Here is a 19,150-nt window from a genome sequence, read left to right as displayed (position 1 = left end):
GCCACAAAATATTGGTCAAAACAAGTTGCATTAGTCAGCTTTGCATTGCTGTGACCAAAATACCTGACAAGAACAACTTAGAGGAGGGAAGGTTATCTTGGTTCATGGTTTCAGAAGTCAGTCCACAGTCAACTGTCTCCAAGGCAGCGACATCATGGCAGAAGGGTGTGATGGTAGAAAACTGTTCCACTTATGTGAACCAGGAAGCAGAGAGACAGACAAAGGGACCAAGGTCAGATCTAGTCCCCAAGGCCACACCCCAAGTGACCTACCTCTAGCCATGCCCCACCTGCCTGCAGTTTGCTGCAGTAAACCTGTCAAATGGATACATCCACTATGAGGTTAACGCTCTCATGGTTGTGAACACTGCTGCATTGTCACTGCATGAGGTTTTTGGAGGAACATTCTAGATCCAAACCATAAACCAAGTTACCAGGCCAGCCCAGATTTGAAGGAGGGACAGTAGAATCTACTTTTGATAGAAGAGTGACATGCACATATAGGGATATGAGGAATTTGGGATGGCCATCTTTGCATCCCATCAGCCATAGCTCCTTGAGTTCCATTGGTGCTGTCTCTAGACACAATTCATATGAATTAAAATCATACAATTCCTGTATGATTCATGCTCCATTAACTCATGTACGTTTCCAACAAACCTAAATAAGGAATATTGACCCCATTTTTAGAGGAGTAAACTGAGGCTTAGAGAGGTCAAATAATTTGTTCACTCAGAGCTGAGTCAAGCCCAAGTCTGGTGCTAAAGCCATAGAGTGCATGTTTTAACTCATCTCCACCTTCCCCAGAATGAAGACTAGTGTTCTTTCTTAAGGGCATCCACCCAGTCTAGCAGCTACCAAACTGTGTCTGAATTAACTCTTCTGTGGCACTGGGAGTATTTTGTGAAAGTTAATGCAAAATCAAAACTCTGTGGAATATTATTTTAACTATTTTAGTAATTTAAGGCTCTATATAGCAGAGTCTGTGTTGTGTGTGTGTGTGTGTGTGTGTGTGTGTGTGTGTGTGTGTGTGTGTACTGGGCACTGAACTCAGGGGCATTCTATCACTTAGCTACACCCCAGCCTCCCCTGTTTTATTTTGAAACAAGTTCTCACTAAGTTGCTGAGGGCCTTGCTAAGTTGCTAAGTCTAGCCTTGAACCTATGATCCTCCTGTCTCAGCCCCTCCATGGTGTGTATACCTAGCTTATAGAAGACCTTATAAACTCTTAAAACATATTCACTTAAGGATGCAACAATTTTTATTTGAAGAATTCTGTCTAACCACACAGATCAAGTTAATAATACTGTTTCTCCAAGTACAGTTTGATAAATAACCATTCACTTTTCTATCCAGTTGTCATGTACTTTGCATGGGATTAAGCATTTGTAGCTTCTGGAAAAAGACTTTCTCACAGAGAAAGATGTTTAGAAATATAAGCTTCCCTCCCTTTATTGAATGATGAAAGAAAAAGACCAAGGTTAATTTTATATTTGTTACCCAGAGGGTAAAACTGTCACAGGCTGACAGCAGAGAGGATTGCCTCCATAAAATTCAGGAGAGTTGATTGTGTGCTGCTGTAGAACACCTGTTCCAGCCAGGGAGGTGAAGGTGGATAGCCACGAAATCTATCCACCTTGAGGATGGCTTGGAGTGAACACTTGATACCTGGATGCCTTCTCATTGCCTCTTCAGCCACCACTTGCCTTCATATCCAAAAGAGAAAATTTAGACATCTTAACTTTAATGTGGGCATTTGATCCAGTGCTTGAGTTAAATATAACCCTGTGTAGTATGGAGAAGGTTTAATGGGAAATGGTTGGCATTCTTTCTTGGTAAAGGCATGGGGAAAGGAGAGGGAGGGGAGAGAGGAAGGGAAGGAGGAAGGGAGGGAGGGAGGGAGAGGGAGAGGGAGAGGGGAGAGAGAGAGAGAGAGAGAGAGAGAGAGAGAGAGAGAGAGAGAGAGAGCGCGCGCTCCAGCGCAAGTGAGCAGTGAAGACGCAGTGGGGATAAGCAAAACTCCATAGCAGCTGTGCTTTGCCAACTTGACACTAGCCAGACCCGGCCAGCATGGTTGTCCTGAATCCAATGACTCTGGGAATTTATCTTCAGCTTTTCTTCCGCTCTGTCTTGTCTCAGCCGACTTTCATCAGCAGCGTCCTTCCAATCTCAGCAGGTAAAAGATGACCACAGGGGGCAAAGGGAGAAAGATTGTTTTGCAGCGCCTTGATATTTTTGCCATCCTACTCTTGGTGGAGGGAGATGGCTACCCCAGCTGCTTCCTGTTTCCTGAGCTTGTCGGAAGCTACTTCTGTCCTTGTTCCAGCAACCCCTATTCAGCTGCTCAAAACCAGAGACTTTAAAAAATTGTTTTTTCCTCCCTCATCTCTTCTCCCTATTTGCTGCATAATTTTATTGTGGGCAGGAATTTGGAGAAACTTAAAAGAGCTGGGAAATGCATGTGAGAGAGAAATGAGTCCTGATGCTTCTATTAATAACTCCTCAATGGGTGCTTACTCAGAGAAGGTGTTGTAAACACACCTCCGTCCAAGTGCTGGCAGTGCCCACCGCCAAGACAGCCCCACTGAAGGGAAAGGAATCCAGCCAGTTCTCTGGAGGCTGGGAGAGGGGCCTTGCAGCCCCAGGACTGGGTTTTCTGTGTCTCTAGTCCTGTTTACTTTCCCACTGTGCTTTCTTCCTGGCGAGACTTTCTGTCAGCCCCAGACAAGGCACCTGGAGGTCCTGGAAGAAGGGGGCTCTCCAGGGAGAAGTAGGGGAAACTCCAGGAGGACAGCATGGCCTGGGGCTGGGAGACTTGGGGAAGGGGCTTTCTCTGGCTGGCACCAGGCTATTGCCCATGTCCTGCCCAACTCAGGGCAGTATGGCCTCTTTAACTCTTTCTGAGGAAACTCAAATGTCTCTGGAGGGCATGAGGAAGCAGGCGGACCCCAGGCCTTGTCACCTATCACATCCTACCCCCCTCAATTCCCCTCTACCCTCTAGACCCCCATCCAAGGCATTGTAAGTCAAGCCTTCCAATGAGAGTCTCAGAAGAGCTTCAGATGTGGCATACATTTCACTGTCCTTGTTGAGGGCCAGAAATGCCAAGCCCTTGGTGAGGGCATGTCTCTGCACCCAGTCCTTAGCTGCTACCCATTCATAAAAACAGCTCACTGGCAAATGGTGCTGCCAACCTCTGTGGGCCCCAAGGGAGCAACTCTTCTGGGTATGAGGCTAATTATAAAAGTGTGAGACACAGAAGAAGGGGAGGATCTGTGGAGAATGCTGGGGTGAGGTCAGGCAGAAAGAGTGGGCACTTGTGTCACTTGGTATGTGTCAACATGCCCCTCACAGACTGTTTGAATGCCAAGCTCCTTCAATATTTTCTCTTATTTAGAGAGAAAACTGGATGGTTCATTTGGTCTGATTCAGGTGTGTGTGTGTGTGTGTGTGTGTGTGTGTGTGTGTGTGTGTGTCTTACGCCCCAGCCCTATTTTATGTGTTATTTTTAAACAGATTCTAAGTTGCTGAGGGTCTCACTAAGCTTCTGAGGCAGGCTTCGCACCTGCAATCCTCCTGTCTCAGCCTCCCAAGTACTGGGATTACAAGTGTGTGCCACTATGCCTAGCTTCTGGTGCACAGGAGTAGAGAGTGCCACACTTCCACAGCCGCTGCTATGGGGCTGCCTCCACCTCCTCCTCCTCCTCCTCCTCCTCCTCCTCTTCCTCCTCCTCCTCCCCCTCTTCCTCTTCCTTCTTCATCTTGTTTGAATCATAGTTTCCTTTGAACTTCTGCTAGGAATTTGAGGCTTAAGAATTAAAGAAACTCACACTTCCACAGCCGCTGCTGTGGGGGCTGTCTCCTCCTCCTCCTCCTCCTCCTCCTCCTCCTCCTCCTCTTCCTCCTCCTCTTCCTCCCCCTCTTCCTCTTCCTTCTTCATCTTGTTTGAATCATAGTTTCCTTTGAACCTCTGTTAGGAATTTGAGGCTTAAGAATTAAGGAAACTCAGTTTTCTGGTTCCAGCCCTGCCTCTGATGGGCTCTCTGACTCTGTGAGACAGTTGATGCTGGACTGTAAGAACCACATGGGCAGAGATGGTGCCTATCTGTGTACTGTCACTGTGCCAGGGTCAGAACAGTGCCTGGCACATAGGTGCTCAATGAATATTTATTGAACACATAAAGCCTTTTCCCATCTATAGGTTGGGGCTTGCCATAATTTTACATTATGCAATTTAGATAAAGCCAATGTACCTAAAGAATTCTGAAATCTAAAAAGAAAAGACCTGTGATTTTCTTTGAACTTCTTGCCCTGGAGAGAGCCCGACACAGGTAGCACAGACATCGCTCAGGCGAGGGATTTTGCATATTGTGCCAGGCAGGACATAGTAATGAAAAGTCACAGCTCAGATGCCTCAGATGAAAGACTTGAGCAAAGGGTGGCTTCCTACGGGAAGAGGGGTAAAGAGACCAGCGACCAGTGCTGAGGCCCTGAGATTAGCAACCCCAGGAGGCTCTGCCATCCTGTTCTTGGAAATGCAGGAGGAAGGAAAAGAGAAATGGATCCCAGGGAGATTTAGAACCTTGGAGCTGGGACCACCAAGCAGGAGTGTTGTCATGGAGGGACCCAAAGCAGGAAGAAAGTGGGGAAGACCCTGATCACCTTCTCCTCTCATTGAACCACTTATTGGCAGTGTCTGCCATTGAACCAAACCAGCCTGAAGCCAGAGGGTAAAGGAGCTCCTTGATGCAGACCATGGGAGGCAGCTTCTGGTGCACAGGAGTAGAGAGTGCCACACTTCCACGGCCGCTGCTGTGGGGGCTGCCTCCTCCTCCTCCTCCTCCTCCTCCTCCTCCTCCTCCTCCTCCTCCTCCTCCCTCTTCCTCTTCCTTCTTCCTGGATGGAACCCAGGGGCATTCTACCTCTGAGCTACACCCCCAGCTCTATTTTTATTTTATTTTATTTTGAAACAGGCCTTTCTAAGTTGACAAGGGTCTTGCTAAGCTGCTGAGATGGTCCTCAAACCTGTATCTCAGCCTCCCAAATACTGGGATCACAGGTATGAATCACCAAGCCCAGCTAACAGGCACTTCTTGATGAATTGTTAAGTGTGAATCTTCTGGTTGGGCAGTTGTCATGGCTTCATGGAAAGTACTGTTCAGAAATAAACCTAAGCCGCCGGGCGTGGTGGCGCACACTTGTAATCCCCACGCTTGGGAGGCAGAGACAGGAGGATCGCGTAGGTTTGAAGCCAGCCGCGCACACTGGCTTAGGAGACCCTGTTTCCAAATAAAAATGTAAAAATAGGTCTGGAAGTGTAGCCCAGAGGTAGAAGGGCTTCCAGGAACCCCAGTACCACCAAAAAAAGAAAAAAAAAGAAAGAAACCTAAGCCTTGAAATGGAACTGTTATATGACATAGAACACCTCAAATCCTTTCAAAATATTTTCCAACAACTCAATTTGAAAGTTTTATGTTGAAAAATTTAGACTCTTATTATGAAGAAGACAAGCTGTGAATACACTGAAATAAGTCCAATCAGGAGCATCTCCTCATTCTTCCCACTGTCCTTGTGTGTGCCTATATCTGTATGCCTTGCACTGTGTTAAGTGCTTCTGGGGACACAGATCCAAGTAGGAACTGGCCTCTGTTCTGGGGAATCCATGGTAACCCTGTTGAAGGCCATGTCTGAGTAGGGGCTACAGTGGAGGAAGGGCTCCAACAAGCCTGAAGGTGCTGCTCCCCTTCGTGGAGGAGGAGAATGGAAGAGCCACCCTCCATTCTCTTTGGGAAAGACTGAATTCCAGCAGTGCCAGACTCAGCACCAGCTCTCTGAATCAGAGTTTGTTACCTGGCAGCCTCTACTAGCTGGGTCCCAAAGGAGAAGCAAGAAGGGAGCAGAAATTGTCAGAGGCCAGAACTAGTGAAAGAAACCCCAGCATTAAAGCACATGCCTTCTATACACAGATCATGCTCTCAGGCCCTTGCTCTCTGCCTATTAACTCTTACTTTGGGCACCATTTTAACTGGCTTAGACAGAAGGCACCTTGAGGTATGGAGAATTAGTTGTAGCACAATAGATGGGTAGGGAGTCATGCTGCTTAGGATGGATATCTTGACAACAAAATGTAGCTGATGAGATTGCAAGAAAAATTATAAGGAACTAGGGAAGGATTCTGAGCCTCACCTGAATTTTGGCTGGTTCTGGCTGGGCTCATTTTATAGGTTCACAGGTTGACTGACTCCACTCTCCATTCACAGGTGTAGCTCAGCAGTTACAGCTTCCAGAATGTGATGGTACAGACACAAAATTATAATATTTGTACCAGGGTAGGTCTTCTACATAGTTCAATGACCCCTGGAATGAGTGTGGCATAACTCACTTTTTTATGCAGCTCAGAGGAGTCAAGAAATTTCCCCCAATGTCACATAACTTGTCTGTGGGAGAGCTGGGGACTGGAATCCTGCCTCCTGACCCTAAGTCCAGGGATTTTTACCAATGTAGACCAAATCTGCTTATGGTCTTGGATAAATGGTGATAGTGGCTTTTAAAGTTCTGCAGGCTGCCTTCCTATCCTCTGGAAGCTTCCTTGAATTCTTTATTCTCCATTCCCTACTGCCTTCTCCACAGAATATTGATGTCCAAAGCTCTAGTAAAAGATTGGATGTTGCTTTATACTAAAGTATGCATGACTTGCTAGGGCTCTGATTTATTTCTCCTTTGATGATGTTTGATTTAAATAGGGACTAAGGATTAAAGCCAGAGGATGCTCACTGAGATGCATTTAAATCAGGTTATTTTAGGGCATGGGGCCTCCCTGGAGCCAGAACAATCTCAATTCAGGCATTGTGAGCCGAACTACATTAGGCCCACATAGACATATGAAGCTTCCCTCTTCAGTACCAGATTTCCCAGGCAGGAAGGAATTCTCCAGGTGGTGTTTGGATTCAGGTGTCAGAGGCCAGATGATGGGAAGACCCAAATCCAGCCCTGTGCAGTGAGATCATGTGGAAGAATACAATTTCTGCCTGGATGCTATCATCTCCGTTGCCACTGGAATGTGACCAGGTCTTGAGGCTTACATGACCCAATGTTCAGATCCCCATTCTCTGCCTGGAAGCCAGCCAGGCCACCACTTGGGAACCATGTACGTTCTTAGCACTAGATTATGAGCCATTTGTTTGTATTTGACACTGATCAGCTATTGTTTAATGTCCCGTAATGCACTTGCCAGCCATCTCCTCTGATTTAGCTCACCATATTTCCTCTGGATAATAAGATCAGAGAGGGCTCTTAAGTCAGAGGGCTCTAGGGGTCCCAAGCCTTCCACCTCACTTCATCCTAAGACTCTGCATAAAGCAGTGGCCTCCCCTCCAGCTCAGTCAGAGTGGCGGTGTGAGAGATGGAGGCTTTCCCTCCACCATCCTGCAGGGAGCCTCCAAGAAGCTGTTTGCCACATCCAAGCCTTCTTTCTTCAGACCCACAGCCAAACAAAAACACAGCTCCAAAACAACAGAGAGTTCCCCTGGCTTCAGTGAGATACCCAGTAAGATAGAGTCCTGTCTTCTTTAAATACAAGTCAGTCATAAGGACTACTGTGTTGCTCTATGACTCATACCAATGAAACCCCAAATCCCTTTTACAAAGCACTCTCACAGCTACAGTTGTATCTGCTCTTCACAACAGCCCCTACTATGATGAGCCCCAGTCCTGACTCTCTTGGTTATGAACTATGCGATGGTCGGGAGTTTGCTTCATTAAGGTGATCCCCAAATTCCTTATCTGTAAAATGGTGTGATGGTCTCTGTTTCACAAGAGTGCTGTGAGGATTCGTTGACGCAGCTAACATGTAGCGAGTGCCAACTGTGTGCCTCAGAGTGGGTTGCAGCCTTGAGCTCACAGACAAAAATATTCCTCTCCTGCGGGGCTTCCGTCATCACTGTGAGAAGTGTCCAGACTGGCCTGTGGTGACACCTGAATGTTTAGCCCTATAGCACAGGAGAGGGAGATGTGCACTTAAAAATGTCAAATCTTTTACTTTTTAAATGTTATCAATTAAGGCAATATAACACTTAAATGATTTAATATTTTTATTAATTTTGTGGTCCTGGGTATGAAACCCAGGGGTCTTCTACCTCTGGGCTGCACCCCTGACCTATTTTATATTTTATTTGGAAACAGAGTCTCACTAAGTTGCTGAGACCCTCACTAAGTAGCTGAGGCTGGCTTCGAACCTGTGCAATCCGCCTGTCTCAGCCTCCTAAGTACTGGTATTACAAGTATGAGCCAGCATGCCTGGCTTATGATTTAATATTTTTAAATGAACTTCCAACATCTCCTTTAGAAACAAATGAAGGGTGGCTCACACCTGTAATTCCAGCTACGTAGGAGGCCAAGGCTGGAGGATTATAAATTTGAAGCCAGTCTGGGAAACTTAGCAAGACTGTGCCTAAAAATAAAATAAAATAAAAAGGATTAGGAATAGAGCTCAGTGGCTGAGCACTTGCCTAGCAGCATGAGGCCTGTTTCAATTCCCAGAAGTGTCTTGTGTATCTTCTGGTACTCAGAAGTGAAATAGGGCTAACCCAAATTTTATTACTAGTGCCAATAAAAACAAATAAATAAACAAATCCTTTGAAAATCCAGACAACCTGACAGTGCTGGGCCCACCTTGTGGTATGGTAACAGTTTGGAATACAGGATGACTTGGCTTTGGCTCATCAAGTGCCCACCAGACCCTTTTGTCTTATACCTGGTCCACTTCTCTGAACCCTCTGGACATTGGACCTTGAGCCAGGAGCCCTGCTGACTTGGCCTCTACCCTCCCCTTAGAAGGAGCTCAATCTATAGCACAGGTTCTTGGACCTGGTTGGAGATCACCTGAGACGCTTTACAAAAGCCTAGCATCCAAGGTGAACAGACTGATGTGATCAGAGCTTTGGGGGCTTGGGGTTAGTCATCAATAGTATTTAAAGTTCTACAGGAGACTGAAAGATCTAAGCCAGCCTTAACTATTGAACTAGACCCAGAATCAGAGTCCCCTGGGGGATTGTTTAAATGCAGATTACTGGGCCTCAACCCCAGGAGATTCTGAGTCAGCAGGTGTGGGGTGTGGTCCAAGAGTCTGCACTCTGGTCCAGCTCCAGGTATTGATGATGCTACTGACCCATGGACCACAGGGTGGGTTCGTGAGCAGGCTGCTGCTGTGAGCTCAACTCTGCTGGGAAACTCAGAGAGACAGAGAGCTGGGATATTTAATCCACCAACTACTGGGAACATTAACTGTTCTTCCCACTTGCCCCAAACAACTTCCCATGGCTGTAGAAGGGTGGCTGTGGCAGGAAGCTGGGGAGTATGGTCAGTACTGATGGGTGCTGGGGGACAGTGGTGGGAAGTGACAGGATCTGCTGTAGACACTTTAGGAGACCAGCTGTGGGCCTAGTGGCCCCTATGGCAGCAGCAGTTAGTTACAGCTCAGGGTCCCTTCCCTGCAGTGACACAGAAGTTGTCACATGGCACCATCACTAGCAATAATAAGGCTATGTTAAGTTATTTTATTGGTGCACTATAATTATATGTAATAGTGGGACTTGTTACCTATTTCTATATGCACGTAACACATCTGGTCAATTTTGTTCCCCCAAACCTCTCCTTCTCCCCTTGGTCCTCTTTCTCTACTCTACTGGTCTCACTTACAGTTTTAAGATTTCTTTTCCCTTTTTCTCTCTAGCTTCCACATATGAGAGAAAACATATGCCCCTTGACTTTCTGAATCTGAATTATTTTGCTTAACAAAATGCTCTCAAGTTCTACCCTCCCTCTTTTTTTTTTTTTTTTTTGGTGGTACTGGGGTTCCTGGAAGCCCTTCTACCTCCGGACTACACTCCCAGACCTATTTTTTATAGTTTTTTATTTGGAAACAGGGTCTCTTAAGCCAGCGAGGCTGGCTCCGAACCAGTGCAATCCTCCTGTCTCCGCCTCCCAAGCACGGGGATTCCAAGCGTGCGCCACCACGCCCGGCTCTCTTTTCATTTTCTTTTTATTTTTGTTTCCTTTTTGTGTGTGTGTGTGTGTGTGTGTGTGTGTACTGGGGATTGAACCTGAACCTGGGGTTTTCCCAGCCCTTTTTATTATTTGCTTTTAAAAACAGAGTCTCATTAAGCTGATAAGGGCCTTGTTAAGGTGCTAAGGCTGGCCGCAGACCTGCAATCCTCCTGTCTCAGCTCCCAACTAGTGGAATTACAGGTCTGTGACACCACGCTGGGCATGCTCTACTCTTTATTCATATTATTTCTAATCTTCGCAGCAAGGTCTTGAAGTAGACTTTAGAACCCCCATTTTACCAAAGAAGAAACTAACATTCAGAGAGGTATAGCCATTGCTGCCTGAGGTCATATAGTCCCAGGGTTAAAATTCCAAATCAAGGCTTGTAGACCCCAAAAGCATTGCAGAGGCATAATCAAGTAGTGGTTAGAAGTAGGACTTCTGGTACTACCCTGTCTGAGCTCACACCATGTGTTTCCCTTGGCTTTGTGACCTCCCTATGCCCCAGTTTCTTCACCTATGAAATGGGGCTAAAAGTAGGATTGAACTTTCAGAAACATTGTGGTAACTAAACAGATTAGTTATAAACACAAAGTACTTTCAATCATGTCTAATGTACAACGTAGAGCATATATACACACTCTCTGGTATTATTTCCAGAATATTACCATGTTTCTTACACAGGCCAAGAGGTCATGATTTCCCTTATAACTCATTACATTAAAAGGGAAAAATCTCCAATTTAACCCAAACAACTTTTTGCTTAAAATACCTAGTGAATTAAAGCAAAAGGAAGGGACTTTTCTTTTTTTTTCACTTTGTATCTGAAAACAAGTCCCTAAGAAAGGAGCACACTGAGCAGGAAAGGAGGCTCTTGTAGTGGTGACAGGCTTTCCCATATGACTTTAAAAGTATACCTGGCCCCAGTCCATCCCCCAACCAGGAGCACTCAGCTCCATTCAAGCCTGCATTCACCTCTCCATAGCAACCAACAGAAACACTGGGTGCATGTGTTTGGGAGCTGGGGACAGCTGGAGAAGTCTGTGGCTCTGCAATCTGCACAGCCAGACAGCTGGGGATGCCTGAGAGAGGGAGGAGGAGAGGGGTCATTAATGTGAGCTGTGCAGGTCCCTCTCCCACCCTCCACTCACCCCTGCTGACCACTTGGTCTTTGTGTCTTTCTGGGAAGTTTGGAAAAAGCCCCAGGAGCTTTCCTACTGCCCTCAAAATTTCTCCCTGGCATGAAACTTCTTGGGGACCAGAGAATGAGGAGGATGGGGTGATGATGGCCAGCAGAGACCTGGCTGGGGCTCTTCTTACTGTGACCCAGGCTTCACCCAAGCATCCACCTTTGTCCCCTTTATGAGTGGTCTGCAGGTGAATCACTGTCAGGGGATGTCAAAGCTGGGCTGCCCTTTTGTGTCCCAAGAGGACCAACTCAATTCAATCTCAGTACCAAAACACACACACACACACACACACACACACACACACACACACACACACACACTGAGCTACCATTTTTCCCCTGCCAGATGGGCAAAATTTAAAAGGTCTGGCATCAAACTGTCTGTGAAAGTGTGTTGAAACAGATACTTTCACCCTGTGCTCATGAGTGGGAGAGTGGATTGATGGAAGCTTTGTAGAGATGAAGTAGACAGCCAGCCTGTAAAAACTACAAGTGCACACACTCCTTGAGGAGCATTTCCATTTCTATAAATCCATCCAATGTACACAACGTATACACAGATACATGCAATAGGCTGTCTTATGCTTCATTTATGGCACCATTTGCATCAGCAAATATCTACAAATGATATGATTTTACATCAAAGGGTGCAGAGTGAATAAATATTTGGTTCTTCCAAAGGAAGGAATATTATACAGAAATGAATGTGGATGTATTCTATGTAGTTACACCGAATAATCTCTTTAAAATACTGTGAAGAAACCAAGAAGGAGTAGCATATCTATAATAAAAATAACCCTTTGAGGAAGAAAGGAAAATATTATACCTACCTATTTGTATACGCAAGAAATATTCCTAGAAGTTTACAAAGGAAAACAATTAATTGATAAATCCTTACAGTTGGGTGGCTGGGGGAGTGGGTTAGGAGAGGAAGTTTTCATATATACTTGTTTGTACTCTTTTTTGTGTGTGTGAGGTACTAAGATGGAATCCAGAGGCTTCCTACCTCCAGGATACACTCTCAAATCTAGTTTATATTTTATTTGGAAACAGGGTCTCACTAAGTTGCTGAGAGCCTCACTAAGTAACTGAGGCTGGCTTCGAACCTGTGTGATCTTCCTGTCTCAGCCTCCCAAGTGCTGAGATTACAAGTGTGTGTCACCACGCCTGGCTTTGTACTTTTTGAATTTTGGATCACATGCAAGTATTATCTATTTTAAACAGATACATGAACTGTCTTTTACCTGGAGCACAAGATGGGATTTTTCTGTCTTTAAAAGTCTATTAGAGCTAGGAATAATACCACATGCCTATAAATCCCAGCATTTGGGAGGCTGAGACAGGAGGAGCACAGGTTTGAGGCTAGCCTCTGCAATTTCGGAAGGCCCTCAGCAACCTAGTGAGAACCTGTTTCAAAATAAAAAATAAAATAAAATAGGGCCAGAGGTGTAGCTCAAAAGTAGACCACCTCTGGGTTCAATATCCACTACCGCTGCTTCCCCCACCCATATACGCATACATAGACCGTTAGATCCGAAGCAGACAGGGGAGTTGAGATCTCAGAGAATTTCCAGAATGGTAAAATTACACAATTAGAGTGCCACAAAAAAGCCTAAGGTTTATCTTGCCAACTTGCTCCATCGAGAATCTCTATTGTTCATTTGAGTCCACAGGGGCCAGTCCTAGGTTCCTCATTTCTGGGCTTTGAGTGACCAGTGAGACCTGCCCGTGCAGATGCCTGTCCGTGCCAGCGGCAGCCAGGAGACCCACAGGACGCCAGCCTCGCTCCTCCCGCCTGTTGCAGACGCTTCTCCAACATCTGCGGGAGGCTCGGGGAGGGCTGGGGACCCTGGAGGACGGGTTAGGTGAGCCGCATAGTTTTGAATTACAACTGCCCAGAGAGCTAAGATTTCACCATGGAAGCAAAGGCAGGACGGACACACAGGGTCTCTCCATGCAGCTGCAGCTGTCAGCAGGTGATGGAAATAATCACCCCCTGGGCCCAGTGCAGCTGGATGGTTTTGTCCCTGACCTGTGGCCAGATCTCCTGAATAATTCTACAAACTTGGCCCCTCCATCGAGCCCTAGCAGAAGATTTAATAGCGCCTGCTGATTTATGCTGGCCGCAGTAATCGAATTCAGAGCCAGGCGCAGCCAGCTGTGGGAGGTTCTTTCTGCTCCCTCGGCTCCTAATAGCATTGTCTCCTTCTTCCTCTCTATTTACCACATGCCATTTGGTCAAATTAGAACTTGAACTTAAAGAAGCAGATGCCTGCTTTTAGATAAGGTTCAGAATAATTCCCTTGTAGGAGGAAAGGGGGATAGGTTTGTTTCCTTGATTTTTGTATGCCAAGAAGTCACTTTTTATATGTGACTTATATAAAATGATGACAAACAGGAGATGGTTCTGTTTGCAAAACAGATTCTCCTAAGATTCTCTTTCTCAAGGTGTCTCCGTGGTGAAGCGCTTGGGTAGGAAGCAGACTCCCTTCTCATGTCATTCTAGGGACTCCGTGGCCTCGGGGCTCAGGATGGCGAGCAGCTGCAGGCTCCTGTGAGCTCCACTGGTGCCATGCAGCCCCGGGGACCCAGATCTTTGCCAATGAAGGCACTGGGATGACCTACTCCCAGCCCTAACCTTTATGGATATGTCTTATGATTCTAAATTGTCTATTTAAAATTTTAAATTAAGCTGAGCAGGGTGGTGCACACCTGCAAGCCTAGCAACTTAGGAGGCTAAGACAAGAGAATCACAAGTTCAAGGCCAGCCTGGGCAATTTAGTGAAACCCTGTCTCAAAATAAAATAAAATAAAAAGGGCTTGAATATAGCTCCATGGTAGGGTGCTTCCCCGACATGTAAAAGGCCCAGGTTATATTCTAAGTACCCTGGCCCTAAATTCATATGTTGAGGCTCTAACAGTCCCCAGTACCTCAGAATGTAACTGTATTTGAAGACAGGAATTTTTTAAAGGTGACTGAGTTAAAGTGAGTCTCTCTGGGTGGGCCCTGATCCAAGCTGACGGGCGTCCCTATAAGGACAGATTCAGGCTGGGGTGCAGCTCCGTAGCAAAGCACTTGCCTTGCATGCACAATGCCAGGGTTCTATCCCCAGTACCAAAAAAAGAAGGAGGAGGATCAGAGATTCAGACACAAAGAGACACCAGGGAAGGTGAGCACGGAGGAGGAGCTAGCGAGGGCCCTGGAGAGGCAGCCATCCAGGATCCAAGGAGAGAGGCCTCCCGAGAAGCCACAACTACCGGCACCCGGATTCTGGGGTTAGAGTTTCACAGCTCTGAGGAGCAAATGTGTTCCCAAGCCCCCGTCAGTGAACCTCCAACATGGCAGCACCTGACACATCGCCTCTGCAGTGCTTAGCGTTTTGTTCTATTCACGCTATCATAGATCTGTTTATTCGTCCACTTTTGGGGATGGATTTCCAGGTGACTTGCAGACTGTGAAGCATAGATCAGGGACGGTAAATGTGTGCTTGACTGATGGCCGAGGGTCGAAGGAGGTAAAGAAGGGTGCAGTGGGGAACGTCGTGGGATGTCCCCACTGCAGTGCTTCCCCAGTGGGCCAGGGTGATGCGTTCCGCTACAGTAAACAAGCACTTCGGTGGCTGAGCTAACCAAAACTTATTTTCAGCCAAGCATGGTGGCACATGCCTGTAATCCCAGTTCTTAGGAAGCTGATACAGAAGATCTTGCAGGTTCAAGGCCAGCCTCAGCAATTTAGTGAGACTCTCAGCATTCTAGTGAGACCCTGTTCCAAAGCAAAAAAATAAATAAAAAATGGCTGGGGGCGTAGCTCAGAGGTATAATGCCTCTGGATTCCACCTCCAGTACTGCAGACAGCGACAAATAAAAACCCTATCATGTGCTCACCTGCCAGTCTAGTGGCAATGGAGAGTGCAAGCCCTCTCCATGCATGGTCCACCACTGCCAGGGGGCCATGCATGTCTTCTGTGCTCGAGCAGAGCCATTGGCAAGAGTAGCCCCAGGCCACTGATTCTTCTTACCATGGGGAGCTGGGAAACACAGACACTTCTCAAGATCCCTCCAGTCTATGGAAGAGGAAGCTCATCCCTTGTGGGGTGCTAGCCGCCTCTGTGCATTCCCAACTCTGAGAAGGCCCTCGGATGTAAAGGCAGCAGCTGGGAGTTAGGAGTAGATGTAGGGAGCTGGCCAGGGAAGGGCCAGACCAGAGGTAAAGTACCTGGCTCCACGTGACCAGTGAGAACAGCAGAAAGGGTGCAAGTAGCCGGGGAAGTGAGCTGTCCCCAGGAGCTGGGTCAGATGGCCAGGAAGGGCATCTCCTCAGCAGGCAGAGTGCAAGATGCCCTTTGAACCCTGACTCCAAATCTATATAGCTGTGTGACCCAGACCAAGTGACTTGTCCTTTCCAAGAGTAATATTCTCCTCCATGAAAGATGATTGGCTGTGAGGACTAAAGGTAATAAGGCATGGAAAATGCTAAGTCCAGTGCCATCATTGTTTCATTGTGAGGATTTTGCCAAACAAGGGTCAAGAGGGAGCACACAGCACAGATATCACACCTTTTTCTTATCTCAGAGAAGACAATACTAATAAGTCATAGCCCTCTTTCCTCAGAATCCTTCTTAACACAATGTTCCAGGAAACCTGTACCAATCAGCGCAAATTAGCAGAGATGATTTGCCTTCCAACGGTTGAACCATGAGTCTAATTATCTGTACATGCTGGTGGCATAGCAAGGACTTGGCACACAGCAAGCATACAATAAATGTTTGTAGGATCAAGTAGACTCTGATATAGAGCTTTATGGAGGAAACAAAAACATTGAGTCTGGAGGTGATGTTAAAGAAAAAAATATTCTGGCATTTGTTAAAATGGTAAGAAGAGCTATTCAAGGCTCTTGCCAAAGGTTTTGGGACTAGCACAATAGGAGGCAAAGGTCAAGGTCAGCCGTGAGGACAACTGGGACTCAGGCAAGAAGCAGTTTGGGTGAGTGGGTAGAAAATTACTAACAGGGGACATCTAACATAGAGGGACTCTGGCTTTCCGTTGAAGGCAGGTCAGGGTTATCAGATATTTTTTTTATCAAGGGTAGGGAGGAAGAAATTTGATCAAATGTGGGAGGAATTTTCTCCTGTCTAGATTCTTTCTATTACTGGATGCTGCCAGAATGCATACAGAAGCCCACGTTTAAGGGTTGCTCAAGAGGAGGTCAGCGCGCCTGACCAAAGTTTGGTTGAGAGTCTTTGTCAGCTGGCAGGGAGAAGCCAGGGTTCTCCAAGCCTCTGCCCACCAAGAATTTGGAGTAAGACAACAGATTTGAAGTGCCAAGGACTGATGGGACCCAAGGTTCTGCCCCCAAACTGCAGAATCTTTGTCTCTGGATCTCTGCGGAAGGTGTGTGAGTTATCCAGGACACACACACACACACACACACACACACACACACACACACACACACAATCTCTGTATGGTAGCAGTGGTGGGCCACATGGCAGGATGAAAATATGAAGCAGAATGTACTTTGGCCCCAACCTGCAGCAGCCAGATCCGTGCACACGGCAGCAGCAGGGCAGAGCCTCTAGACGGCGCCCAGGCAGGCAGTGTTCTGGAGTGGGCTTCTGCCCTGCTTGAGAAATCCTGGAACTACAATTAAGTCAAAATGCTATATGACACCTGCCGACAGCTGCAGGAAGGCCCCAGAAACTCTACTTTGAATTAGATCTCTCAGGCAGCTCTGCTATTGTGAGTAGGTGCCTGGCCCAAGGCACCTGAGGGGACTTTAGGGCAAAGATCACTCCTCAGGGCAAAGAGGGGAGATGCCCCATCGCCATCGGCTCTAGGGAAGGGCCATTAGGTCTCAGGAAGCCAGAGCTAGAAAGGGCTCAGAGCTCATCTGGTCCCATGCTCCACTTTTACATTTGGACAGTTTGAGGCCCAGAAGGGAAGTAAGTCAGGCAAATTCATTCTGCAAGTTACTGGCAGGGCTAGAGAACGGGGTTCCTAAGCCCCAGGCTGGCACACTCAGCCGAAGGGCAGCTGAAAGGTGTAGTACATAGCTGGGCACGATGGTGTGCGCCTGTATGCCTGTAATTGCAGTACTTTGGAGGCTGACACAGGAGGGTCACAAGTTGGAGGACAGCCTTAGCAACTTAGCAGGACCCTTAGCAACTTATCAAGAATTTGTTTCGAGCCAGGCGTGGTGGCTCACGCTTGTAATCCCAGCATTTAGGAGACTGAGACCTGGAGGATGGCGGTTTGCAGACAGCCTCAGCTACTTAGTGAGGCCCTCTGCAACTCAGTGAGACCTGGTGTCAAAACAAAGAATAAAAAATAAGACAGGGGGTGTAGCTCAGAGGTCAAATGCCCCTGGGTTCCATCCCCAGACCCGCAAAAAAAAAAAAAAAAAAAAAAAAAAAAAGAACCTGTTTGGAATTTTAAAAAGAGAACAGGCTGGGGGCTGGGGTGTAGCTTGGAGATAGAACGCCCCTGATTTCAGTCTCCAGTGCTTAAAAAAAAAACTGTTCCCCCTTTCTTTAAGGACAGTACACCATTTTACAGGTAAGAAATCAGACACAGGGAGAATGGGTAACTTTTCCAAAAGGCAGGACTTGAGCCCAAGCGTGCCAGGCTTGGAAGCAGCACACTTTGCAGACACGGCAGCGCACTCGGAGCTGCCAGTGAGCCTGGTGCTCACCTGCGCTCCTGGACGCAGAGCAAATGGATGAGTACAACAAATGTCCTTTCCCTGACGGTTGCACCAAAGGGTCCAGCAAACCGCAGCCCGGGGGCCAGACTCAGCCTGCCTCCTATCTTCACAAAGTGTTTTTGGACACAGCCACATCCATTCTTTTGTACTGTCCATGCCTGCTTTCAGGTATAATGGCAAACTCGAGACTCAACAGAAACCATGAGACTCACAAAGCCGCAAGTGTTTTGTATGTGGCCCTTTATACAAGTTTACTGACTCTTGCTGTGGTTTATGGTCTTTACTCAGCTGGTTAAGACAACAGTGCTTTTTGCTAAGTACTGATGATCTTGTCTTTAATGATCAAGAGATTATGTGCGTGCATGCTCATGCATTGGGTATGCCTATAAAGTATCAGACAGATTTGCCACTTTGGTATTTTAAAGGCAGGCTTTTTCCAAAAAGGTTTAGGGTTAGGGCTAGTTCAGTGGGAAAGCACACATTTTTCACACACAGAAGGCCCTGCCTGTGTTCAATCCTCAACACCAAAATAAAGTAAAATAATAAATGGCCCTGGTGACACACACTCATAATCCAGTACTTGAGGCCCTGAGATACAAGGATCGCAGGTTTGAGGACAGTCTCAGCAACTTAGTGAGGCCATCCACAACTTAGTGAGATTCTGTTTCAAAATAAAAGAATAAAATAGGGCTGGGGTTGTAGCTTAGAGACAGAATGCCCCAGGTTTCATCCCCAGAACCATAAAAATAAAATAAAATAGATAAAATGGGTTGCCTTTGTGCCTTTTTGGTAAGAGAGAGAGAGAGAGAGAGAGAGAGAGAGAGAGAGAGAGAGAGAGAGAGAGAGAGCGCTTGTGTTTTGTTGTTGCTGTTGCTTTAATTGAGTTTGGCTTTACTGGCAGCACTTTGGCACAGACATAGTGCAAGCTGAGCAGGGACCCTTGGACCAGGGTCTTCCCTGGAGCGGAGGAGGGCAGAGCCTTCTTGGGCACTCCGAGGGCTGACTGAACCTTGCCAGAGCAGTATTGAAGAGGCGGTTTTTGATCCAAATGAAAAGCCACCCTTTTGGCGGGACGCGCTGATTTCCCCTGGACTTGCGGAAGTCAGCCACGTCCAGGGCTCCCAAGCTCACGCCCTTCCCTGGGCAGAGGGCGCTCGGTCCCCACACCAGCCCACAGGAGCGCTTGTGGGTGGACAGTACACCTACTGGTTCCTG

At 47.0% G+C, this 19,150-nt stretch overlaps 1 protein-coding gene across 2 annotated transcripts in view; it reads left to right on the top strand.

Moving 5' to 3' along the window:
• Positions 1-2,069: 2,069 nt before the first annotated feature.
• Positions 2,070-19,150, top strand: part of COLQ (collagen like tail subunit of asymmetric acetylcholinesterase) — a gene marked incomplete at both ends in the record, with an annotated part of 61,132 nt that continues 44,051 nt past the window's right edge. For both annotated transcript variants that reach the window (XM_080715812.1, XM_080715810.1), the window contains one exon: positions 2,070-2,175. In XM_080715812.1, the coding sequence (XP_080571938.1) occupies positions 2,070-2,175 (106 nt within the window). The remainder of the gene's footprint in view (positions 2,176-19,150) is intronic.

This window comes from Muscardinus avellanarius, assembly GCF_963383645.1.
Source record: "Muscardinus avellanarius genome assembly, chromosome: 18".
Taxonomy (NCBI): domain Eukaryota; kingdom Metazoa; phylum Chordata; class Mammalia; order Rodentia; family Gliridae; genus Muscardinus; species Muscardinus avellanarius.
This window is presented reverse-complemented; position numbering and strand designations above follow the sequence as displayed.